Source organism: Erinaceus europaeus, chromosome 12, assembly GCF_950295315.1.
Source record: "Erinaceus europaeus chromosome 12, mEriEur2.1, whole genome shotgun sequence".
Classification (NCBI taxonomy): Eukaryota; Metazoa; Chordata; class Mammalia; order Eulipotyphla; family Erinaceidae; genus Erinaceus; species Erinaceus europaeus.
The window spans coordinates 43,137,377-43,163,257 of NC_080173.1; the positions used below are offsets into that span (position 1 = coordinate 43,137,377).

A 25,881-nucleotide genomic window follows, 5' to 3' on the forward strand; every position below is an offset into this window, starting at 1 on the left:
CAAGCTGCTTTTCTGAGTAAAAACACTTGGAATTGCTTTCCGGCTCCAAGAGTTCCATAGTGTATCTCCTGTGATGTTAGCTCTGCACGAGTTCCTGATCCCTCTCCCACGCAGCAGCATAGGTTGACTCCAGTCGAGTTCTCTCCAACCCAGAGAGCACTTGCTCAGGAAGAAGCACCCTCAGGCTATCCCGGCAGGTCTGCAGGTGGCTCTTTCTCTCTCATCTATATATTCTCTCTCTCAGTTTCTCTCTGTCCTATCCATAAACAAAACAAAAACAAGCAAAATAAAATAGAAAGACAAAAGATGAAAGAGCATTAGAGACACCTGAGAACTGCCTCACCATCCGCAAGTGCCCCAACTGCCTCCTTGTCCTGGTGCTGTCCGAGGTGGTACTGTGGCTCAGACCCACCCAGGGCCTCACACATGATAATATGTGCTCTCTACCAGGTGAGCTTTTTTCTGACCATTGAAATATTTTTCAGGTATTTTATTTATTTATTATTTATTCGATAGAGACAGAAATCAAAAAGGAAAGTGTGTATAGAGAGGGAGAGAAGAGAGACACCTGCAGCACTACCTCACCACTCATGAAGAGTCTTCCCTGCAGGTGGGGACCAGGGACTTGAACCTGGATCCTTGCACATGGTAACATGGGTGCTCAACCAGGTGCACCACAGCCTGCCTCACCTACTGAAACCATTTTTGAAGCAATTCTCTTCTCTCCACTTCCAGACACATCATCTCGGAGCTAGAACACCTGATCTTTGTCAGTACAGATGTGGGCCGCTGCCGGGCATGGCTGAGACTGGCCCTCAACGACGGCTTGATGGAGTGCTACTTGAAGCTGCTTCTGCAGGAGCAGGCCCGGCTGTGCGAGTACTACCAGCCCACAGCCCTGCTCCGTGATGCTGAGGAGGGTGAGTTCCTCCTCAGCTTCCTGCAAGGACTGACATCCTTGTCCTTCGAACTCTCCTACAAGTCTGCCATCTTAAATGAGTGGACACTGACCCCGCTGGCCCTCTCTGGCCTCTGCCCACTCTCTGAGCTTGACCCCCTCACTACCTCCGGTGCAGAACTCCAGCGGAAGGAGTCCCTGGACTCAATTTCCCATTCCTCGGGCTCAGATGACATCGAAGTACAGCATTCAGGTCATAAGATTCGGCAGGACAGAAGGTTCACTGCCTCCACCCTCAGTCTGGACACAGCCACCTCATCCCAGCTGTCTTGCAGCCTGAACTCTGACAGTTGCCTTCTCCAAGAGAATGACTGCAAGAGCCCAGACCATTCTGAGGAGCCCGTTTCATATGACTCAGACCTGGGCACAGCAAATGCTGAAGATTCAGACCCATCTCTGCAAGAGTGAGTGCCTCTGCCCTCGCTACTCCTTCCCAGGCGCTCTCTCTTTCTCTCTCTCTCTCTCTTCCCTATTTCTTCTTTTCCCCTTTTCCGCCCTCCCTTCCTGTAGCATGTGATTTTTTTCACTGGGCACATTCTGAGCCCTGATTTCTGCTAAGGCCTAAAGGATAAAGGACCTCTCTCCCTCCCCTGGAGTCCTAGAGACTGTGACTGGAGACAGTGTGGGAGCAGCAAGGAAGATGAACTGAGGTTGCAGCTCTGCCCCTGGGTGACCTTTGACAAGTTACTTAAGCTCTCTGAGGCTCCTTACAAATTGTTGGTGTCTTTTTCACCTAGAGGGAAGGAAGCTAGTAGTTTCCAGCAATATTCACAACTTCCCCAAAATGCAGTGACACACAATGCAAAGGGGTGACCCTCTGTCACCTCATAGATGACCTCTCAAGAGGACATAAACCCGAGTGCCATAGTGGGAGGATGGTTGACAGCAGGTGCAAGCAGGCGTATGGGCAAGCTCAGCCTGAGAAGGAAGCCTGAACAGTCTTCTGTGCTCAGGCTTTTGAACATTAACTTTTGAATAGATGGCTTATTCTGGTTAGAACAATCTACAATGTGTGCAGTGTAGTCTTTCCTGCCCCTGTACCCATAGTTATTAATCCTTATGTGTTTTTTTTCAGTGTTTCCAACTATTATCTGTAGCAAATTGAATAGACTTTGAAAGATTCTTACCTTATGTTCCCCTCAAGTCCCACAAAAGCTAATGTGAAGACACTATTTTGTGCCATGTTTTAACTCTTCATATTAGAACATTTTTCTATTTTGTACTTTTTTTTTTTTTAACAGAGCACTGTTCAGCTATGGCTTATGGTGGTGTGAGGAATTGAACCTGGAGCTTTAGAGCCTCAGGCATGAGAGTCTTTCTACATAGCCATTATGCTATCTACCCCTGAGTTCTTTTTAAGAAATATTTAATTATAAAAGTAACACAAATAAAACACATGGGAATGATCTTAAATGTTAATACTAACATGTTAAAATAATTATAATCTCCAAATATTCTTTTAATTTTTCTTATAAATTTTTTAAATATTTATTCCTTTTTGTTGCCCCTGTTTTATTGTTGTAGTTATTATTACTGATGTCGCTGTAGTTGGATAGGACAGAGAGAAATGAAGAGAGGAGGGGAAGACAGAGAGGGAGAAAGACAGACACCTGCAGATCTGCTTCACCGCCCGTGAAGCGACTCTCCTGCAGGTGGGGAGCCGGGGGCTCGAACCGAGATCCTTATGCTGGGCCTTGCACTTTGCGCCATGTGCGCTTTATCCGCTGTGCTACCGCCTGACTCCCAATATTCTTTTAATTTTTATTTTTAATTCTACTTAATTTTAAAATTATTTTTTATTTTTATTTTTAATTTTAAAAATTCTTTTAACTTTTAATTTTTTTAATTTTATATACTTGAAATCAGAATTTATGAATAAATCTGTAACTTGCTTAAAACCCCACTAATACTTTTTTAAATTAATTTATTTATAAAATAAAAAATATTGATAAGACAGTAGGATAAGAGGGGTACAGTTCCACATAACTTCTTTTTTTTTTTTTTTAAAATATTTATTTTATTTATTCCCTTTTTGTTGCCCTTGTTGTAGTTGTAGTTATTATTGTTGTTGTCGTTGTTGGATAGGACAGACAGAAATGGAGAGAGGGAGGGGAAGACAGAGAGGGGGAGAGAAAGATAGACACCTGCAGACCTGCTTCACCGCCTGTGAAGCGACTCCCTGCAGGTGGGGAGCCGGGGTTTGAACCGGGATCCTTATGCCGGTCCTTGTGCTTTGCGCCACCTGCGCTTAACCCGCTGCGCTACAGCCCGACTCCCCTTTCACATAACTTCTACCACCAGAACTCCACATCTGACCCCTACCCCTGTACCCCTCCCACTCTCTGTCCTTCTGGGAGCATGGACCCAAGATCATTATGGGGTGCAGAAAGTGGATAGAGATAGAGAGGGAGAAAGAAACATCAGCAGCACTGCTTCACCTCTCCTGAAGTGTTGTTTTCCCCTCCCTCCCCCATAGGTGGGAACCAGGGCCTTGAACCTGGATCCTTGGATCCTTGGATCCTTGATCATTGTAATGCATGTATTCAACCAGGCACATCACCATCCACCCACCCCATCCCCCTTTTTTTAAATGTAGCATCAAGGAAACTCAGGGTCTCACACACACACACACACACACACACACAGACACACACACACACACAATATTGCTGAGCAGCTTACCAACCCAATTTGTTTTAGTGTGTGTGCGTGTGCGTGTGTGTGTGTGTGTATGCGCGTGTGTGCGCGTGTGTGTGTGTTTGTGTGTGTGTGTGTGTGTAAGAGAGAGAGGGAGAGAGCAGAGAAGGAGTTATCACAGTACCGATCCACCATCTATGGAGCTCTCATTGTGCTCCCAGAGAGTGCCAGGGCTTAAACCCAGAGCCTCACATACAGGAAAGTTGTACTTTGCCATATGAAGTTATCTCCTTTATGCACTGGTGACATAGTTCACATAGATAGTGTGCTCTTTGCCATGTGCATAACCCAAGTTTGAGCTCAGCTTCCACCTCATTAAAAGAAGCTATAGTTCTTTCTCTGATTCTATTTCTAGGGGGAAAAAAAGTTAAATCTTTTTTTTTTTTTACTGCATACTTTTTCATTGTGTGAATGCATCTTTGTTCATTTATAGTGTGTGTGATTTCACTACTTAGAGCTACCTTTCCATTCAGAGATACCACAGCACCAGAGCATTCTTCAGTGCCATAGCACTTCCCATGTGGTGCCAGCATTTGAACCTGAGCTGTAGCATAGCAAGGCATGTACTCTATCCAGTGAGATATCTCTCTGGCCCTTTATTCATACCTGCCCTGTGTTTAATAGAGATTGGTATTTCTATAAATATGTGTGTGTTCTCTTAGCTCTGTGCAAATTTCGGCTTATTAAATTCCTGAAAGCAGACTTGCTGAGCCACACTCATTAATTTGTGATTTTCACAGTAGATTCTACATACTTTTACTTCCAGTGTTTAGGAATGTACCTATTTCCTCCCTTATTAACAAAAGGTACTATCGGACTTTGAAGTATATGCTCACCTAGTAGGTACAAAATGGAAATCTTTCATTAAGCACTTGTTTTATGCAGACCATTTTCCTTCCGCTGTGTTTAGAAATTTCTTTTCCATACTGCTTTCCACCCCCACCGCTGTCCCCCAGCCCAGTTCAGGTCCTCACAGTGTTCCTGCCAGGTGAGAAAATAGCTCCAGGGTTCCAGGGGTGACTTAGAGCATGTCTAGCTTTAAGCCCAGTTCTACCACTAGCAAGCCGGTCTCATTTCTTCATCTTTAAACTAGAGACTTTCCAAGGTCAGAAGATAACTCACCTAGAAGACCCTTCACCTTGCCTTGCACAGAGCCCTAAATTTGAACCCTGGCACCACAGGAACGCCATGGATGGTGAAGAGGTAGTGCTATGGTGTCTCTCCTTCTCTCCTCTCTCTCTCACAAAGAAAGGAAGGAAGAAAAGAAGGAAGGAGGCAAGGAAAACAAAACCTGTCCAGGGAGGCCATTCAGTAGTATCCTGCATATGCAAGGCCCTGAGTTCATTCCCCAGCACTGCATTAAAAGTAAAATAAGGGGAGTCGGGCTGTAGCGCAGCGGGTTAAGCGCAGGTGGCGCAAAGCACAAGGACCGGCGTAAGGATCCCGGTTCGAACCCCGGCTCCCCACCTGCAGGGGAGTTGCTTCACAGGCGGTGAAGCAGGTCTGCAGGTGTCTATCTTTCTCTCCCCCTCTCTGTCTTCCCCTCCTCTCTCCATTTCTCTCTGTCCTATCCAACAACGACAACAACAATAATAACTACAACAATAAAACAACAAGGGCAATAAATAAATAAATAAAATAAATATTTAAAAATTAAAAAAAAATTTTTTTTAAGTAAAATAAGGGGGTTGGGTGGTAGCACAGCGGGTTAAGCCTTAGCACATGGCAGGAAGCGCAAGGATGGCATAAGGATCCCAGTTCAAGCCCCTGGCTCCCCACCTGTAGGGGAGTCACTTCACAAGCAGTGAAGCAGGTGTCTGTCTTTCTCTCCTCTTCTCTGTCTTCCCTTCCTCACTCCATTTCTGTCTGTCCTATCCAAAATAATGACATCAACAACAACAACAACAATAATAACCACAACAATGATAAAACAACAAGGGCAACAAAAGGGGAAGAAAATAGCCTCCGGGAGCAGTGGATTTATGGTACAGGCACCGAGCCCCAGCAATAACCCTGAAGGCAAAAAAAAGTAAAATAAGTAAATAAACAAATAGAATGTAGATTCCTTTATAAGTTTGCTTGAGAATCAGCAGATTCTGGTGATGCTCTTTGAACTTGATTTCACCTTGACCTTGGGTTTTATTTTATTTATTTAAATAGGCAGAGGCAGAGCGAGAGTGAAAGAGGCCATATCACTGAGGCTTCCTTCAGTGCAGTGGGGGCCAGGCTCTAACCTGAGTCACATGCTTGGCAAAGCAGCACACTATTCCTAGTGAGCTATCTCACTGGTCCACCTTGACCATGGTTTTGATATGGCTCTGATATATCACACAAACATTTTGCTGTTTATTACCATTTCTTTAAGCATGAAGTCACTCACTTATTCTAACACCTTGTCTACTATATGATTAAAATCTTTCTTACAAACTCAGATTCACTTATAGTAATTATTTTGGTAAGCCAGTGAGTATTTCTATAATTCGTCTCTTTCTCTTATATTTTTATATTTGTACATGGCATGGGGGCTAAGCAGGTCTTATCAATAATAAAAGCAAATACAGTAGTAAATTGAGGCTAATATTTAAGTGCTTTGTTTGTGCTAGGCATGCTAAGATTTTACCTATATTGTCTCATTGAATCTTTGCCATGGCCAAACAAGGCAGGTGCTGTTACCATGCCTGTTTCACAAAGAAGGGAATTAAGTTCATGAACTATAATAACTTGTAGAGTATATAGCAATGTGCTAACCGAAGTCAGGTTGTCTCTGGAGCCCTGTGGAGCTAAGGTATCACAGGGAACATTTGTCAAAAACTTCCTTCCCTTATTCATTTCAGAAGGTGGTCTCATTCTGTCACTGTGCTTGGGACACAGATGTTTAGCAAATATTGCTTCTTTCTGTGCTTTCAGAAACTACTCTTCTGTTTCCAGAATTCCTCATTGCTCACTTTCTGCAAGTTCACTCTTGGATTTTCCTCAATCTAGTTTTAGACTGAAGCTTTAGAGCAAGAAGAACTGGTACCCACTTGTCTCTAGTCACTCACCCATCTGCACCTTTCACTGATTGGTCAGTGACTTTTTAAAAATTGGGAAATGATTTACATACCATAAATTTCACCATTTTAAAATGCACAGTCCATTATTTTTTAGTATAGTCATCAGGTTTGCAACATTACTACTATATAATTCAAGAGCATTCAGGGAGTTGGGCCGTAGCACAGTGGGTTAAGCACACATGGTGCAAAGCACAAGGACCAGCATAAGGATCCCGGTTCAAGCCCCCAGATCCCCACCTGCAGGGGAGTTGCTTCACAAGTAGTGAGGCAGGTCTGCAAGTGTCTATCTATCTCTCCCCCTCTCTGTCTTCCCCTCCTCTCTCCATTTCTCTCTGTCCTAACAATGATATCAATGACAACAACAATAATACTACAACAATGATAGAAAAACAAGGGCAACAAAAGAGAAAATAAATAAATATTAATTTTTTTTTTTTAATTGAGAGCATTCCATTACTCGATAAGGGAACCCTTTACCCATTTGATATGGATTTACCTTCTCTGGTTCTTCAGTATATCTGGAATCACTATTATAAATGGCTTCTTTCACTTAGTGTAATGTTTTCCTTTTCCTTTTCTTTTTTTAAAGACATTACTTTTAAATATATACTTATTTATTAGAAAGAGGTGAGGAGGAGGGGGAAGGAGAACCAGAGCATCACTCTGGGACTTGTGATGCCAGGGATTGAACTCAGGACCCCATACTTGAGAATCCAATGCTCCATCCACTGTGTCACCTCCCAGGCACCAGTATGATATTTTCAAGATTCATCCTTGTAATAGCTTGAATCGTGGCTGGATAATACTCATTATATTAATAAACCACAATTTCTTATACATTCCATCAGTTGATAGTCATTTGGACTTTTTCCACTGTTTGGCTCTTATGAATAACACTACAATGTCCATTCTTGTACAGATTCTTAATTCTCTTGAGTATAGACCAAAGAGCAGAACTCCTTACTCATACAGTAACTCTGTGCTTACCTTTCTACCAAACTGTTTTCCATAGTGGCTCTACCAGTTTGCATTTTTGCAAGTCACAAATGAAAGTTCCCATTTTTCTTTTTTTACCACCATCTGCTATTCTGTCTTTTTCATTTAGCCATCCTAGCTGGTATAAAATAGTATCTCTCTGTGGAGTGTTTGTTTATTTGTTGTTGTTTTGGGTTTTGTGGATCTAGGACCTGGTGTATGGGTGATTTCACTTCTCCAGGCTACTTTTTTCATTCAGAGAAGGGGCAGGGGGAAGGTTCAACCCCACAGCACTGGAACTTCCTCCAGTGCCATAGCACTTCCCATGTGGTGATGGTGGTGGTGGTGGTGGTGGTGGAGGTGGTGGTGGTGGTGGTGGTGGTGGTGGTGGAGGTGGAGGTGGTGGTGGTGGTGGTGGTGGTGGTGTTGAACCTGGATGACATTGCATGGCTAAGCACATGCCTATCTGAGCTCTCTCTCCAACCCTTAATATGACTTTAGTTTGTTTAGTTTATTCAACTACTATCTAATGATAAAAAACACTGAAGAGAGAGAAAGAAAGAATTTTATCTGTGATGTTAAAAAGGTAAGCTATATTAGTGAAAGCTGTAGATTAAAGAACAGCATGAAGGGGGCCAGGTGTGGCGCAACAGATTAAGCATACATAGTAGGAAGCACAGGGACTAGCGTAAGGATCCTGGTTCAAGACTCCAGCTCCCCTCCTGCAGGGAGTTGCTTCACAAGTGGTAAAAACAGGTCTGTAGGTGTCTGTCTTTCTCTCTCCTTCTCTACTTCCCTATCCCCTCTCAATTTCTCTCTGTTATATTCAAAAAGTGGAAAAAATGGCCACAGGAACAGTGGATTCATAGTGCAGGTACCGAGCCCTAGTGATAACACTGGCGGCAAAAAAAAGAGAGGTTTTCATATATTCCGGATGTTATATCCTTATGAGATACATAATGGTATATACATATAGGATATATTATAAAACATGTAAATATTTTTTTCTACTGTGTGTGTTGTCTTCACTTTTTTTTTTTTTTTTAACGAGAGCCCTCCCCAGTTCTGCCATGTGGTATTGCTGGGGGCTGAACTGGAGCCTTGGGCATGCAAATCATATGCTCTAAAGTTAATCTCCCCACTCCATGATAGTATCCTTTTGAAGCACATTTTTTTTTTATTTTGATAATATCCTATTTGTTTTTGTTTTTTATGCTATTTCTGAGAAATCATTGCCTAATTCAAAGATTTTTTTTTAATTCTTGTTTCCTTTTAAGAGTTATTTTATTTTTTTCACTTCAGATAGAGTTGGGGGGCGGGGGAATAAGACAGCACAGCACCACTTCACTACCTGTTGAGCTTCCTCTGGCATTTGTTACTCCCATGTGATGCTGGGGCTCGAATATGGGGCCTCCCACATGACAATGTATGTACGCTCCCAGGTAAGTTATCTCCTGTATGTAGTTGTAATTTTCACATTTAACTCATTGCTTTATTTTGAGTTAGTTAATATTTATATGTGGTGTGAAATAGGAGTCCAATTTCATTTTTTTATATGATACTATTCACTTATTCAAGCACCGCTTGTTGAAGAATATGTTCCCTCCATGAAATGCTTTGTTGCCCATGTTGAAAATCAGTTACCATAAGTGTACTTGAATTGTAAAGTCCATTAGCTAACACTTAGGGGAGTTTGGTGTCTCTTCTGAACCCAGTCTAAGCCACTAGGGTAAGTTAGATCCAGGCTGCTTTGCTGCCACCAGAACTTTTATTTGTCCCTAATGTAAGCCACTGTGCTCATAAGCAGATGACGGGATATTACTTGTTTGTTTATTTATTGGGTAGATCATATTTTAGTTTTTGGTGGGGTTGGGGCTTCTCATATGCATGATTTTACCACTTCCAGCCCACTTTTTCATCAGATAGTGAAACAGAGAGACAGAAATAGAGGAAGAGATACCACAGCATAAGAGCTTCCCTAGGTACCATGGTGCTCCCGTGTGGTTCCAGGGCTTAAATCTGGACCATGCACATTACAAGACATCTGCCCTGCTCAGTGAGCTTTCTCTCACCCCAGAGAATAGGTTTGCTTCAGAATCAGAATTTGTGTTCTCAGAAGCCTTAGAAGAGGGAGGAGCAGTCACTAGTCAATATACATTCCAGAAGGCCCGGAAGTATGTTTTAGTGCAGGAATGTGTGAGTGAGTGAGTGAGTGAGTGTAGGTAAAGGCAGTAACACTGGCTCTGTGTAGCCCTAGACATGCCAGTGAGGGGACAGGAAACACCTGTCCTCTGGGGAGAAGTGGGCCTGTGCAGCCCACATATGCTGGTGTGTTTTCATGTTGCAAGAAGCTAGGAAGTCTATTTTAGGTATATTTCAAGGGGCCCATGACTAGTAATTTTTGCTTGAGCCCAGTAGCTAACATGAAGGTATGCAGATGTTGCACAGTGCTAAATATGGATAGACATGGGCCCTAGGTCAGACTGATGGGGTTTACAGTTAACAGTATTTATATACTTTTCCCATGTTTGGGAGCTAGTCTCTGCCCTGATCCAGCTTTGTAGTCCTATTTCCAACTCTGACATTTCTCCATTCTTAGCCCTCACCCCAGTCGCCTTGGGCGCTCCAGCTAACAACCCAGCCTGGTCACACAGGTTTCTTTGTTTAAAACCTTCTAGGGTGTTGTCGGAATTCAGCAAAGCCCAGGTAAACTCTGTACCAACCAACCGACTGGGCCAGGAAGCAGACAGCCCTGCCCTGCAGCCCCCACCCTCCCTGGGTGGCCTGGACCCCAGCCCGCGGCTGCACCCTATCATGCCTGCAGAGCCCCACCCCACCCCAGCATCCATCAGGATCCCTGGTGCTGGCTGCAAGCAGGAGTTGCTTTCACAGATGTGTGCCACCCCAACCTTACAGCTGCAGGGTGATGTCCATGCTGCACCCTCAGGAGATCGTTCCCACCAGCAGCCTCCTGGTCCTGAGAGAGAGCTGGCCTCAGCCGGCCATCAAGGCAGTGGACAGCAGAAGCCAGTGAAGGATGAAGATGCTGGACTGAGCCTCGTGGTTCCCTCTCCCACCAGCCCGGTGAGTAGCATGGGCTGTCTTGGAGGGAGGGGACAGTCTGGGTGAAATACCTCAGAGCTGGTGCAGGGTTTCATCCCAGACTATGCCCCCTACTGGTCGCCACTCTCTCTGCATCAGTTCCCTCTCCCTCTTACTGTTCCCCAGCACAGCAGTGGTGGAACTAAAGCTTGTTGGTTGTGAATCTTGGCCTTGAGCCAGCTGACCCTGTGCCAGATTTCCCATGGGGTGTGTTCTACCGACTTCACATTGACCCTGGGGAGAAGCAAATTCTCTCATTGAAGGCTTTCTTTGCTTCTTTACTTATTTTTTAAGCAGATCACTGCTCAGTTTTGGTGGTGTGGGGGATTAAACTTGGGATTTTGGAGCCTCAGTGATTAGTGTCTCTTTGCATAACCATTATGCTATCTACCCCTACCCCCACCCACTGAAGGCTTTCTGTTCTGAACCACTCCTCACAGAACCTTGATTTCCTCTTAGGCACTTACTGTTATTAAAATAACTATGGAAATACTCTTTGCAATGGAAATGCTGTTTGCAAATTAAACTAGATTTAGAACTGCATGGACCTGGGTGGGCAAGATAGAGCTCACGAGATAGAGCATGTGTCTGTGGCCCATGTTTAAGTCCTGGCACTACCATGGCAGAAGCTCCAGTGCTGTGATGTTTCTCTCTCTCTCTCATCCTGAATGTAAAAGCAGCTTGGAAGTAGTGAAATTACAAAGGCTTGAAACTTTGGCTTCACACACAAGAAAGAACTCTGCTCTCTAATAAGGTGGTCACCAGTCATGTGTAGCCACTGAGCATTCAAAGTGTAGCCAGTCCAAACTGAGATAAGCTGTGGAAAATGAACACATTTCATTTGTTTGCTCATTTCTTTATTATGAAAGAAAGACCAGAGCACTGCTCAGATTGAACCTGTGGCTTACAAGTTCTGTACCCAACAGGCTGAACTATTTCCCTGGCTCTAACAACAAAATTTGAAGACTTAATATGAAGAAAGAATATAAAGTAGTCCAGTAACATGTTAATGCTAATAAAATAATCTAGATTTGTTAGGTTCAATAAAATAATATAAAAATAATTTCAGCTGTTTCTTTTTATGTATTTGTGTTTTCATGGAACCAGAGCTTTTACATATGCATGATTTCACCCCTCTGGGTCACTTTCCCCCCCCCCCCATTCAGAGAAAGAGAGGAGTCAAACCAAGAGGAGGACACCACAGCAGCAAAGTTTCCTCCATGGACATAAAATCCCCCATGTGAGGCTGGGGCTTGAACCTGGGCTGTATACAAGGTGGTATAGGCACTCTCTAATGAACTATCTCTGTCTCTCATTTTACATTTCTCAAATGTGCTTATAAGAGTCCAACAGGATGGTTTATGTGGGTCGTGTGCCTGCTTTGCCATGAGCGAGACTCAGGTTTAAACCTGGCCCTCACATTGGAGGAAGTCTCCTCTTCCTGTCTGAAAATTGCAACACTGGGTGGTGAAGCCCTGTTGACTGAGAAAAGAAAAAAAAGGAAAAAAGGGGGATAAGGGGAAGAAAAGCTGTGGGAGATAGTATACAAAAAAATAATAAAAATAAAAATGGTTATACTGAAACACATGTAGTGGACTGTGGCTTATATTATATTTTGGTTGGCCAGTGCTGTTGAGTTAACCAGTTCATTTTGTTGATAAGCCAAGTGAAGTGAACCCTGGGAATCTCCTTAAGAGAACTGTCTATTTGAGCACTGAGAATCATAGGCCCAGTGACTCAGCAGGTGAGAGAGATGCCAGGGTGAGAGAGAGAAAATAATGCATTTATATTTAGTAGTTTTGAGTTACCTAAAACTTATTTTATTTTAATAAATTTTACTATTTTGGTGTATTGCACCAAAGTAAAAGACTCTGGGGTGGGTGGGGGGAGAGTTTAGGTCCTGGAATATGATGGCAGAGGACCTAGTCAGGGTTGTATTGTTATGTGGAAAATTGAGAAATGTTATGCATCTACAAACTGTTGTATTTACTGTCAACTATAAAACATTAATCCCTCCAAAGAGAAAAAAATTAAAAATATATATTATTATTAGTGATTAACATTGGTTTACAAAATAAGATTTAACCCACCATAATCTTTGCAAAAACTAAGAGGTCGTTTGGCTATTTTTTTTTAAGGTTTTTTTTTTTTAAGACTTACTTATTTCCTTTTTGTTGCCCTTGTTGTTTCCATTGTTGTTGTCGTTATTGTTGTTGATGAGGTTGTTGTTGTTGTTGTTGGATAGGACAGAGAGGGGGAGAGAAAGATAGACACCTGCAGACATGCTTCACCGCCTGTGAAGCGACTCCCCTGAAGGTGGGGAGCCGGGGGCTGGAACCAGGATTCTTATGCTGGTCCTTGCGCTTTGCTCCGCGTGCGCTTAAGCCGCTTGCTACCGCCCGGCTCCCCACTATTTTTTTTTTTAATTTGAATGTTTTCAGTTGTTGTATTCCATAGGGACTTCTGACTTGTTGTTTTAATTTCAATGTTTTAAGTTGTCTGTATTCCATAGGGACCTCTTACTTCTGCTCTCTTCAAGCTTTACACCATGAAGGACAAAATCAGGTGCTTAAAATTAGAGGCAGGAATTTATGTGCACACGGACACATAAAGCTTGGAGATTATTCCAGCTGCATCTCAACTTATGTATATGTTTCCTTTGCCCTGTGACATCCAAATCTTTTAACTTAGGATGGGAACTAGAAAAGGGAGACTCTTCCCTCCTCTTTTTTTTTTTTTTAAGCAGCTGTACTATGATATAATTCATATACCCTACAGTTCACCTAGTTAGTGCATAATTCAATTTCTAGTGCACTCACAGGGTTGTACAACTGCTACCACCTTCTAATTTTAAAGCATTTTCATCCCCTATTAAGGAAACCCACTATTCATTAGTGGTCACTCCCCATCCTTCTTACTTCCCTCAGCCTTTGTCACTCATCTATTTTGTACATACGTTGTAAATAGTTCTCGCATTTTTACATCAAGAGAATCATGATGTAATGATGTTTTTTTAAGTATTTATTTTATTATTTATTTTAGATAGAGACAGAAGGAAGGGGGAGGGGGAGAGAAAGAGACAGCAGAAGTATTGTTGCACTGTACATGAAGCTTCACCCTTGCAGGTTGGGACTGGAAGCTTGAACCAAGGTCTCTGTGCATTGTTATGTGTGTGCTCTATCAAATGCACCCTCTAGCCTCTGTGAGGATGTTTCTTTTAAGATTCAGCCATGTTGTAACATGCATCTTCATCCCTTTTTTTTTTTTTGGGTCACTGAATAATATTTCTTTGTGGGTTCTATTGTATGGATATATTACATTTTACATTTTTTTCATGAATATGTAAACATTTGTTTCCTTTTTTCTCACCTTTTGGCTGCTGCTATGAACATCCATCATTTTTTAAAGATGTATTTATTAATTATTAAGAGAGAACCAGAGCATTATTCTGACACATGCAATACCAAGTATCAAGTTTAGGATGATATACTTGTGAGTCCAACACTATATACTGTGCCACCTGTGGGATGGGTGTGTGTGTGTGTGTGTTTGTGTGTTTGTGTGTGTGTGTGTGTGTGTGTGTGTGTGTGCGCGCACACGCGCGCGCATGTGTGTCTTGTTACCAGAACACTACTCAGCTCTGGCTTCCCTGGTGCCAGGGATTGGATTTGGGACCTTAGAGGCCTGAAAGGCTTTTGCATAACCACTATGCTATCATGTGTGTGTGTGTTTCTTGTGGATGTATACCTAGAAGTGAAATTGGGGATCATGTGCCTACTTTGTTTACTGACTTTTTGAGGAACTGCCAAACTTTACTAAAAAAAACTGCTCTGTTTTACATTATCATCAGCAGTGTAGTTTTCCACTTCTTACCAGCAACTATTAATTGTTTTTTTTCTTTTACTTATCATAGCCATCCTAGTGGGTCAGAAGTAGGTTCTGGTGCTTTTGGTTCACATTTCCCTGATAGCTAATGATGTTGAGCCTCTTTGCATGTACCTATTGGTCATTTCTGTGTATTCTTTGAAAACAGTATCTTTTCAGAATTTTCCCATTTTAAAATTGGGTAGTCATTTTATTTTTAAAATTATACTTGCTCTTTATATATTCCAAATACTAGGATTTCAACAGATGTATGATTTGCAGATATCCTCTCTGATTCTGTGAATTTTCTTTTTGATTTCTTGATGTGGATTTTTTTTTTTTTTTGCCTTCAGGGTTATTGCTGGGGCTCTGTGCCTGCACTATGAATCCACTGCTCCTGGTGGCCATTTTTTTTTCCATTGTTGTTGCTGCTGCTGTGTTGGATAGGACAGAGAGAAATTGAGAGAAATGATGCAGATAGAGTGGGAGAGAGAAAGACAGACAGACACCTGCAGACCTGCTTCACCACTTGTTAAGCGACCCCTTTCTAGGTGGGGAGCTGGGGGCTCAAACCAGGATCCTTATCCCAGTCTTTGTGCTTCACACTATGTGCTCTTAACCCCATGTGTTACCACCTGGCCCCCATTTGCAGCATAAATTTTTTGTTATTTAATTGTTGTTTTTTTTTATATACTTTTGATTTCATATCAAATCATTCTCTTTGCCTAGTCTAAGATCATGAAGATTGTGCTTTGGTTTCTTCTAAGATTGTGTTTTTGGTTTCTTTTTATGGCTGGGTCCTGCTGGTGACACACCTGGTTGAGCACATATGTTATAATGCATAAGGACCCAGGTTCAAGCCCCCAGCCCCCACCTGAAGGAGGAAAGCTATGAGAATGGGAAGCAGTGTTGCAGGTGTCTCTCTCTGTCTCTCTTCCTCTCTATCTCCCCCTTCCCTCTCAATTTCTGACTGTCTCTATCCAAAAAATAAAGATAATAAAAAATTTTTAATTTTTTTATATCTTTTTTGTTGCCCTTGTTTTTTTATTGTTGTTGTTATTGATGTTGTTATTGGATAGGACAGAGAGAAATGGAGAGAGGAGGGGAAGACAGAGAGGGGGAGAGAAAGATAGACACCTGCAGACCTGCTTCACCGCCTGTGAAGCGACGCCCCTGCAGGTGGGGAGCCGGGGTTCGAACCAGGATCCTTAAGCTGGTCCTTGCACTTCGCACCACATAAATTAAAAAAAAAAATTAAGATTTTCTTTTTTAAATTAAATTAAATTTTATTTTATTTATTTATTTTCCCTTTTGCTGCCCTTGTTTTTTATTGTTGTTGTAATGATTGTTATTGATGTCGTCATTGTTGGATAGGACAGAGAGAAATCGAGAGAGGAAGGGAAGATGGGGAGAGAAAGATAGACACCTATAGACCTGCTTCACTGCCAGTGAAGCAACCCTCCCTTCATGTGGGGAGCCGGGTGCTCAAACTGGGATCCTTACGCCAGGTTTTGCGCTTTGTGCTGCCTGCGCTTAACCCGCTGCACTACCGCCCAACTCCCTTTTTTAAAGATTTTATAGCTTCAGTTCTTATATTTAAGAACTGTGGTTAATTTGGTGTCTGGTGTAAAGAATTCCAATTTCCATTTATCCCAGCACCATTTTTGACTAGTCTTTCCCTCACTGAAATCTTATAAATTTTAGCTATTTTAGAATTTTAGCTCTTCTTTCCCCGACCTTCATACTTTTTTGAGACTTTACATATTTAACACACCCACCCCAAATTTTCAGCTTAATTGTCAGTAGTTACATATGATATACACTCTATAACAATCCAGATCAAGATCATGACTATTTCAACTGAAAGGAAGTTTCTCACTAGAAGGCTACAGACTATGACCCACATAGTCAATGACTGCCACCTCTCCAGATTCAAAGGAGGTCTCGAAACTTTACATCAGGCTCAACCTGACGCTGTTGACTGGCTACGGAAGAAGGGCAAACGCTAGAAGAAGAACTAGAAGGCTCTCCCATGCCAGCTCTCAGACACTGCTTCCCTCCAGAGGAAACTATCACTCTTTCTGTACCACAGACTAGGTCTTCCTATCACGGGATTTCATACAAATGGGATCACAGTCTGTGCTATTTTATGTCCTTGGAATATTATGATGTGAGACCCACCTGCATTTGTAGCATGAGGCTATCGTTCTTTTCCCCGGTTCTCTGGAATTATAAGAATATATGTCTCATGATGCCTTTATCATTCTTTTATCAGTTGATTTTTGGATCAGATTTTGACTGGCATGAGAAGAGTTGCTATAAGCGTTCCTGACCTTGCGTCACAGTGAGCCTTTGTACTCATTCTCTGGGTACGTGTCTCGGGTGGAACTGCAGGTCACAGAGGAGGCATCTGTTTAACTCAAGCAGACACTGCCAGTTTCCTAAGTGCTTATACTGATATTTATGCTTTTATAAATATAAAAGTGTATTAGTTGACTTTCTCTTAGCCAAGGGTGTGGTTGATCTTTTGTATTTTAGCTATTCTAGCAAATAGGTGTGTAGTAGTATCTCACTTTTTTTTTAATTTGTGTTTCCCCAATTGCTAATGATATTGATATAATTTCATTTGCTTATTTGCAGTCTGGCCCTCTTATAGAGCTGTTTCATTAGTTTCTCTTTTTTAATGTGACTTGGGAGGGGAGGTCAGGATAGCCCATTGGCTAGGTAAGTGCCTGCTTTGTGACCCATGCTCAGGCCCATGGCACTGGGGGAAGCTTCCATACAGTAGTGCCTCTCATTTTCTCCTGTCTCTCTTTTTCTACCAGAAAAGTTGACCCAGAGGAAATATTAGTGGTGGAAAAATACAAAAAATAAAATAAAAAATTCCAGTGAACTCAGGGCCTCCTGTATGTTTTTACACCACTAGCAGCCTCCCCAGTGAACAGTGCTCTCACCTGCTTTCCAGGTGTGGCCCCCTCTAGCCTCCTTGAAGCTCCTGAAATATCAGGCCCCTCCCAACCTCCAACCTTTTCACTGCTGGCCTCTGCCTAAGTCTTTCCCATCTAGATGCTTTTCTTCCCTCACTGCCCTGTCTCAAAGGCAGCAGCCCCAGTAGCTCCCTTTCCCTTCCTCCTGCTTCACTTTGTTTATAACATTCATCTCTAGGAAGTCATACTGCCTCTCTGGCTACTTGTTTATTTTCCATCTCCTGACTAGAATATTAACTCTAAGATACAAAGGACCCCTTCTGTTCCCTTCTGTACTGTCACCTCCATGCTGTACCCAAGATCGAGTAAGCATCAATTACTAGTTCTCTTGGGCTCTGCAAGAATTCTCAGGAACCAGATTGTAAATGTCACTGAGCAGTAAGTTCACCATCAGTGCATGGGATGGACAGCTGGTCTGACCAGGCCTGTCCCACCTTCTTACCAGCCTTGGAGTGAGCATGGTTCTAGAAATCATGTGGAACCACAGCACCTGGAATTTGGCCCAGTGGGAGGAGCTGGAATGCTTTCATTTTCCTCCCTCCACAGGAAAGATGTGAACCTGTTTATTCCCCTGCCCCCTCCTCCCCTAGGTCACCTGCTGCACTGGTGGGGCAAGGGCCTGTGCCTCTGTAGTTCTGGTTCTCATCATTATGCTTCTGCCTTAGACACTGCTTTTTATTTTAATGTAGGGGGTCACTGTCAAATAAATATTTTTCTCTTTTTCATTTCTTTATTGGGGAATCAATGGCTTACAGTTGACAGTAAAATACAATAGTTTGTACATGCATAACATTTCCTAGTTTTCCTCATAACAATACAACTCCCACTAGGTCCTCTGCCTTCATGTTCCAGGACCTGACCCCTCCCCCCAACCCACCCCAGAGCCTTTTACTTTGGTGCAGTACATCAACTCCAGTCCAAGTTCTGTTTTGTTTTCCCTTCTGTTTCTGTTTTTCAACTTCTGTATATGAGTGAGATCATCCAATATTCATCCTTTTGTATAATTCTGACTTACCTCACTTAACATGATTTCTTCATGCTCCACCACAGATGGGCTGAAAATGGTGAAGTCGCCGTTTTTAATAGCTGAGTAGTATTCTATTGTTTATATAAACCACAACTTTCTCAGCCACTCATCTGTTGTTGGACAATTGGGTTGCTTCTAGGTTTTGGCTATTACAAACTGTGTTGCGATGAACATATGTGTACACAAATCTTTTTGAATGGGTATGTTAGGTTCCTTAGGATATCTCCCCAGGAGAGGAATTGCAGGATCATAGGGTAGGTCCACTTCTAGCCTTCTGAGAGTTCTCCAGACTGCTCTCCAGCAATTTACATTCCCACTAGCAATGAAGAAGGGTTCCTTTGTTCCCAACAACCTCTCCAGCATTTGTTGCTGCTACCTTTTCTGATGTATGACATTCTCATAGGAGTGAAATGGTATCTCATTGTTGTCTTTATTCAATATTTTTTAGTATTTTTTTATTTTATATCTCTCCTTTTTAAATTTATTTTAAAGATATTTTCTTTATTTTAAATAGAAACAGAGAGAGGGGATATAATAGCACAGTGGTTATGCAAATAGATTTCCACGCCTGAGGCTCTGAAATCCCAAATTCAATCCCTTGTACCACAACAGGCCAGAGCTGGAGCAGTACTTTGATTAAGTAAGTAAGTAAATAAACAAGCAAACAAACAAATCTTATTTTTTAAAAAACAGAGAAACTGAGAAGGAACGAAAAGATAAAGGCCGGAAGAGAGCATGTGCATGTGTGTGAGCGAGCTGTAGCACTGCTTTGCCACTTGTAAAGCTTCCCCTCTACAGGTGGGGACTGGGGGGCTTGAACCCAGGTCCTACACTTATTTGTGTGCTCTGCACTTACTATAATGTGTGTCCTCGGTCATGTCTGCCACCACCTGGCCTCCACTGTCAAGTTTTATGACCCGAAAGCCTTTCAGTCTTTAAATTTTTTTTCTATTATTATTCATTTAGTACTAAGTCCCTGCTAAAGTTCAAGCATGGTGCTTGATAGGGGAAGTGGTGGAGGGGAACTGTATGGTATCTTGTGGTGGGGGGTGGGGGTGGTGGAGGGCACTGCTGTCAGTCTCTATCTAAGCCCATGTACGTAAGCTCCAAGGATCTAGTGCTCCCTTTGTCTTTGGAGCTGCTTAAAAGAATGAAAGGTGCTCCCCATGCATTACTTACCAGGTCCTGACTTATAGTAATGAACCATGTCTGAGCACATCTGTTATCTTCCTTCCTCTTTTCTCTTCCCACCCTTACTACTTTATGTTCAGGGAAGCATGTCATCGTCTTTATTTTATCTTATCTTTGGTATTAAAAGCCTAGGCTTATTTGCTAAATTATACCATTGCTTTGGAGTTCAAGTTATACATCTGGAAAGTAAGACATTCAAATGGGAGGGAGACAAGGAAGTGGTTCAGTGGTTAGAGTATTATCTTTTCACACCTAGGGCTTTGGGTTTCTCCTTGGTATCACCTAGAAGCACCAAGGACAGCATGAGGGGTCTCCAGGGCTGGTGGAGTAATACCTTACTGTCACTCCCCTATTTTTGTTGTTCTCTCAGAAAAAATATATAGCACAAAAATGGTGTGCTTAAAGAAATAACTTAGCTAAAAATTGTATGCCTGTGGGTCGGGCGGTGGTGCAGTGGGTTAGGCGCACGTGGCGCAAAGCGCAAGGACCAGCGTAAGGATTCTGGTTTGAGCCCCCGGCTCCCCACCTGCAGGGGAGTCACTTCGCAGGTGGTGAAGCAGGTCTGCAGGTGTCTGTCTTTCTCTCCCCCTCTCTGTCTTCCCCTCCTCTCTCCATTTCCCTCTGTCCTATCCAACAACGAACAACATCAACAATGGTAATAATAATAACCACAATGAGGCTACAACAACAAGGGCAACAAAAGTGGGAAAAATGGCCTCCAAGAGCAGTGGATTCATGGTGCAGGCACCAAGCCCAGCAATAACCCTGGAGAAGGGGAAAAAAAAAATTGTATGCCTGCAGCTCCCAATCTGAGCCACAGTGCTGCATGTGCCCATGTGAAACTGACTCTTTCTCCATATATTTGAAACTCATAATTTCACATAATTGGGAAAAATCATTCTTAAAAAAGTCAGGCTGAGAGGAGGCTCAGCAGTGTCACACATGTTTGAGACCTTGAGTCTGTTTTTTTCTCCCACACCTTTTATAGCTCCATGCTAAGCACAAATATAACCATTCCAAATAGTTTCATAATTGCTACAACTGGAAGATAAGGAAATAGCATAGTAGTTATGCAAAAGACTTTCATACCTGAGTCTCAGTAGTCCCAGATTCAATCTCCAGCACCACATTAGTCAGATCTGAACAGTGCTCTGGTAAAAAAAAAAAAAAAAAAAAAAAAAAAAAACCTAGGATTGGGGTAAGTACAGAAAGTCATGGAGGGGCCTTGTGCCTAAATAAGTATGAGTTTGGAGGTTGTAGACTGGGAATGATGACCATTGATCTGCTTCTGAAAGGAACTGATCAGGCTGGGCAGTCTATCCAAGGGAAGCCCCTACTTCCCCAGACAGTAAACAACTGCAAGCTCAAGAGAGCAGGGGGCTTCTGGGTTCTGCCAGGGGACATCCCCTATCCCTTCACTGTCCTTTCAGCACAGTGGATTAAGCGCACATGGTGTGAAGTGCAAGAACCAGCATGGGGATCTCAGTTTGAGCCCCCAGCTCCCCACCGGCCTGGGGATCACTTTACAAGTGGTGAAGCAGGTGGCAGGTGTCTGTCTTTCTCTCCTCCTTTCTGTCTTCTGTTGTATGCTTTACATTGGGTTCTAGTTCTCCCCCACCAAGAGAATTGGATCAGTCCAGTTAGTTTCGCGGGCCACTTGGCCCCGCCCCTAGGAACCCCGCCAGAGTTCCAGAGTTAGAGAGAGTTCCAGAGTTGCAGAGTAAGAGAGAGTGCTTGCGCCTCCGCAAAGAGACAGCAGAGTTCTGTTTGGTGATTAGTTTGTCTTAGTTTATGAATCATTGTTCGTGAATAAAGAAATACAGCTTCTCTGCCCAGCCGTATGTCTCTGGTCGTCTCTGTTACCCACCTGTGAAGCTAGCCCGGCCAGCTAGAGCCGCCGAAAATTTTAACAACAGTCTTCCCCTCCTCTCTTGATTTCTGTCTGTCCTATACAACAGCAGCAACAACAATAATAACAATAAGAACAACAACAAGGGCAAAAAAAAAAAGGGGGGGAAATGGCCTCCAAGAGCAGTGAATTCATAGTGTAGGTACCAAGCCCCAGCAATAACTGAGGAGACAAAATAAATAATTAAATAAATAAATAAATGATATAAAAGGAACTGGTCTCATCTATTAGGGTCACTAACAGGAGTGAGGCAGTCACAATCATAGGAGTCCCCAGGTGTGTGCAAGACTTTTTTTGGGACTCACTCCTGCCCATTTTCCTTGGGGAGTTCCCTGGGTTTCAGTGACCTCGGCAGGTGCTGTTCAGAATCCAGCGTTGTGAATGGTCCCAGTAGCCACCCTGACTGAAACATTGACCCATCACCAATGGAAGGAAGTACCTGCCAATTCTGAGGGCCCCTCTGAGGAAGTACTGGAGGCCCAGCTTTCTGAGGTTCCCCAACACCTGACTCAGAACCTGCCACTCTTGGCTTAAAGAATCTAATAGTATCTGGTAGTTTAACCTTGCTAAACTGACCCTCTCCCAGTGCAACCCCATCCCTGTTCCCCTTCCTTGTCTGTTGAACAAGGAGCCTTTATTGAGGCACTGGAAATAGCAGAATCAAGGTGAGGATGGTAGCACTTAGAACAGGTGGGCTAGTCCCAACCCTGTGTGACTCATTTCCCCTGTGTAGATAGCCACTTCTGGTGACCTAACCAGTTTTATTGCCTCTGCTCTTTCACATTTTAGGCACACAAAAGCAGAGAAGCTTTGAAAAAAAAAAAAAAAAGAAAGCCAACTAGATTTATTCATTCAAATAAGCCCCTACTTCCCCCAGACAGTAAACAACTGCAAGCTCAAAAGAGCAGTGGACGGGAAGGGGTCCTCTGGGTTCTGCCAGGGGATATCCCCTGTCCCTTCAACAAATGGTGCTTGACAACAGAGAGTCATGGACAAAAAAAAAAAAAAAAAAAAGTCATGGGCAAGAATAAACTCAAGGGCCAGGGTTATGGTACGATTTTCATCCCCAAGATTCCAGAGTTCCCAGTTCAGTCCCCAACACCACTATAAGCCAGAGCCAAGCAGTGCTTTGGGGGGAAAAAAAAAAAACAGAAGAAACTAACTGTTTCTAAGACTTTTAAGACTTGTGAGAACTATAGCAGTTATCTCTGGGAGGTGGGAGGGTGGGGGGGAACAGAACTTTGGGAGATGGGTGTGGTGTGGAACTGTATACTATAAGCTTACAATCTTGTAACCTACACAAATTAAAAAAAAAAAAACCTCAAAATAGACCACTGATTTAAATATAAGAGCTGAGACTATGAACTGTTAATAGAAAATACAGGATTACTTTGTGGCTTTGGCATAGGCAGCTGTTTCCTAGCTACACTGATAGTACAGGAATGAGAGGAAAAAATGTTTCAATTGAACTTCATTAAAATTAAAAATGTAGGGGGCCAAAAATGTAGGGGGCCGGGCGTTAGCACAGCGGATTAAGCACACATGGCACAAAGCCGCAAAGTGCAAGGACTGGCTTAAGGATCCTGATTCAAGCCTCCAGCACCCTACCTGCAGGGGAGGGGGTCGCTTCACGGGTGGTGGTGAAGCAGGTCTGCAGGTGTCTATCTTTCTCTCCCCCTCTCTGTCTTCCCCTCCTCTCTCCAGTTCTCTCTGTCCTATCCAACAATGAAGACATCAATAATAACTACAACAATAAAACAACAGGGGCAACAAAATGAATAAATAAATAAAATATTAAAAAAAAGAAACTGAAATGACAGTCCAAGAGTTGGAGAAGTTGTTTGCAAGTTGTATATCTGACAAAAGCTCAGTATACTTACAATAAAGAAAAAGCCCTTGCAACTTAAGTTCTTTTTCCAGGGCTCAGTAACACAGCACCTTAGATTAAATTCACTAAACATATATATGTCCTTTGACTGTTGTGGAGAATGAAAATTCAAAATCCAGTTGCTATCAGTTAGTTCACTCTGGAGATTTTAAGGAAGAATCTGTTCCTCCCCTTTTTCTTTATTTCTGGTGTTGGCTTAGTGATAGAGCACATGTCACATATGTCACATCCTGAGCTTAATCCTTAGTACGACACATGCCATAGTGATTCTCTGGTCTCTCTCTCTCATTTGTTTTCTGTGAAGCATCAGGGAATGAAACCTGAGGTCTTGTACAGGGATGACAGCATTGATAGACTAGCCTCCTAGGCCCCTTTTTTTTTTTTTTTAATTCTTTATTTTTTAGAGGGGTGGGGAAAAAGAAGGAGGAGGAAGAGGAGGGGAAGGGGAAGGAGAAGAAGAAAAAGAACAAGAAGAGAAGAAGAAGGCAGAAGAGACTCTACTGTTCCACCATGGAGCTTCCCTGGTGCCATCTATGGTACTCCCATTATGGTACCAGGACTCTAAGCCAGGGCCTCATGCAAGAAAGGTGTGTACTCTGCCAGTTATCTCCTAGCTCCTAAATAAATAAATCTTTATAAATAAAAAAGCATGAGCCTACATAAAAATTGAACATGCAGGGATAGATAGCATAGTATTTATGCAAAAAGACTCTCATTCATGAGACTCCAAAGGCCCAGGTTGAGTTCCGTGTACCACCAGAAGCCAAAACTGAATAGCATGCTGGTTAAAAAATTAGAAAAGAAAAACTTGTACGTGAATATTCACAGCAGTGTTATTCATAATAATCAACAAATTGAAATAACTCAAAAGTCCATCAGCTGATGACTGGTTAAACAAAATGCGGTACATCCATACACTGGAGTGTTATTTGTCAATAAAAAGTGTGGTGCTGATACATGTTAAATGGCTGAAACTAGAAAATATTATGCCAAGGGAAAGGTCAGTTGCAAAAGGATGGCATAACTTATACAATACTCCCCATTTCTCCTCCAGCACCAATACTGATTTCTTCAAACTGGAGTGCTGGAGGAGAAATGGGGAGTAACTCATAGTGTGTATGTAATGACCAAAGTGTTGTAAGCCTAGATTGTGGTGATGGTTGCACAATTTTCTGAATATCCCTAAAACCTTTGAATCATACACTCTAAGGGAGTTTATTCTAAGATATGCTGATCAAACCTCAGCAAAAGTGAAAGAACTTAAGCCACCTTTCTTAATATCTGTCCCAACAGAAAAGCCGGAACTGGATCTCAGAAGACGACTTCTACCGGCCTCCCCAGGAGCTGCCCACAGAGAGCCCTCCAGATCACCCCACAGCTTTCTCCAGAGGGGCTGCAGAGGCCAGGCCTGGTCTTCACAGGCATTTTTCTCAAGGTCCAAGAAAGAGCTGCTCCTTGGGGGCCTTAGACAAAGCGTGTGTGCTTTCCTCTGGGAGCCAGAAAAGCAAGGCAGCCAAGGTGCAGGAGCATAAGAACTTCTGGGTGGTGCACCGCAGACAGATGGGTAGGTGGCCCTTTGGAGGCTGGATAGCCTCACTGCAGGACAATGCTTTTCAGACAGCAGCTCTGTTTATTCTTTTCTTTTTTTCCTTTTTTTTTTTTTTTTTTGTCCTTTTTAAATTTTATTTATAAAATGGAAATATTGACATGACCATAGGATAAGAGGGGTATAGTTCCCACCATCAGTGTTCTGTATCCCATCCCCTCCCTTGAAAGCTTTCCTATTCTTTATCCCTCTGGGAGCGTGGACCCAGGATCGTTATGGGGTGCAGAAGGTGGAAGGTCCGGCTTCTGTAATTGTTTCTCTGCTTTAACACGGGCATTGGCAGGTCAATCCAGACTCCCAGCCTGTCTCTCTCTTTCCCTAGTGGGACAGGGCTCTGAAGAGGTAGGGCTCCAGGACACATTGGTGAGGTCTCTGTCCGGGGAAGTCAGGTTGGCATCATGGTAGCATCTGCAACTTGGTGGCTGAAAAGCATTAAGATATAAAGTAGAACAAATTATTAAATAATCAGGAACCTAAAAGCAAGAATATAGCAAATGAGATTTGGGGTCTCCATTTTGGAAAAAGCTAGTAGGTCTATATTAGGTATATTCCAGGGGGGCATGACTTTACTAGTTTTTGCCTGAGCCTGACAGCTAATATGCAAGTGTACCCAAGTTATTGTCT

The 25,881-nt window shown here is 42.8% G+C and overlaps 1 protein-coding gene across 10 annotated transcripts in view; it reads left to right on the plus strand.

The window, feature by feature from the left end:
* LOC103127443 (rho GTPase-activating protein 27) overlaps nt 1–25,881 on the plus strand; it is a 104,358-nt gene that overhangs the window by 16,042 nt on the left and 62,435 nt on the right. For 9 of the 10 annotated variants that reach the window (XR_009553001.1, XR_009553002.1, XR_009553003.1 and 6 more), the window contains 3 exons: nt 736–1,362; nt 10,362–10,767; nt 24,945–25,215. Coding sequence is in view for 7 of the 10 variants with exons in the window: in XM_060203312.1 (XP_060059295.1) it covers nt 736–1,362; nt 10,362–10,767; nt 24,945–25,215 (1,304 nt within the window). In the remaining 3 variants the exon portion in view is untranslated. Of the gene's footprint in view, nt 1–735; nt 1,363–9,042; nt 9,126–10,361; nt 10,768–24,944; nt 25,216–25,881 lie in introns of those variants that run through there. The other variant, XM_060203316.1, reaches the window with a different exon arrangement.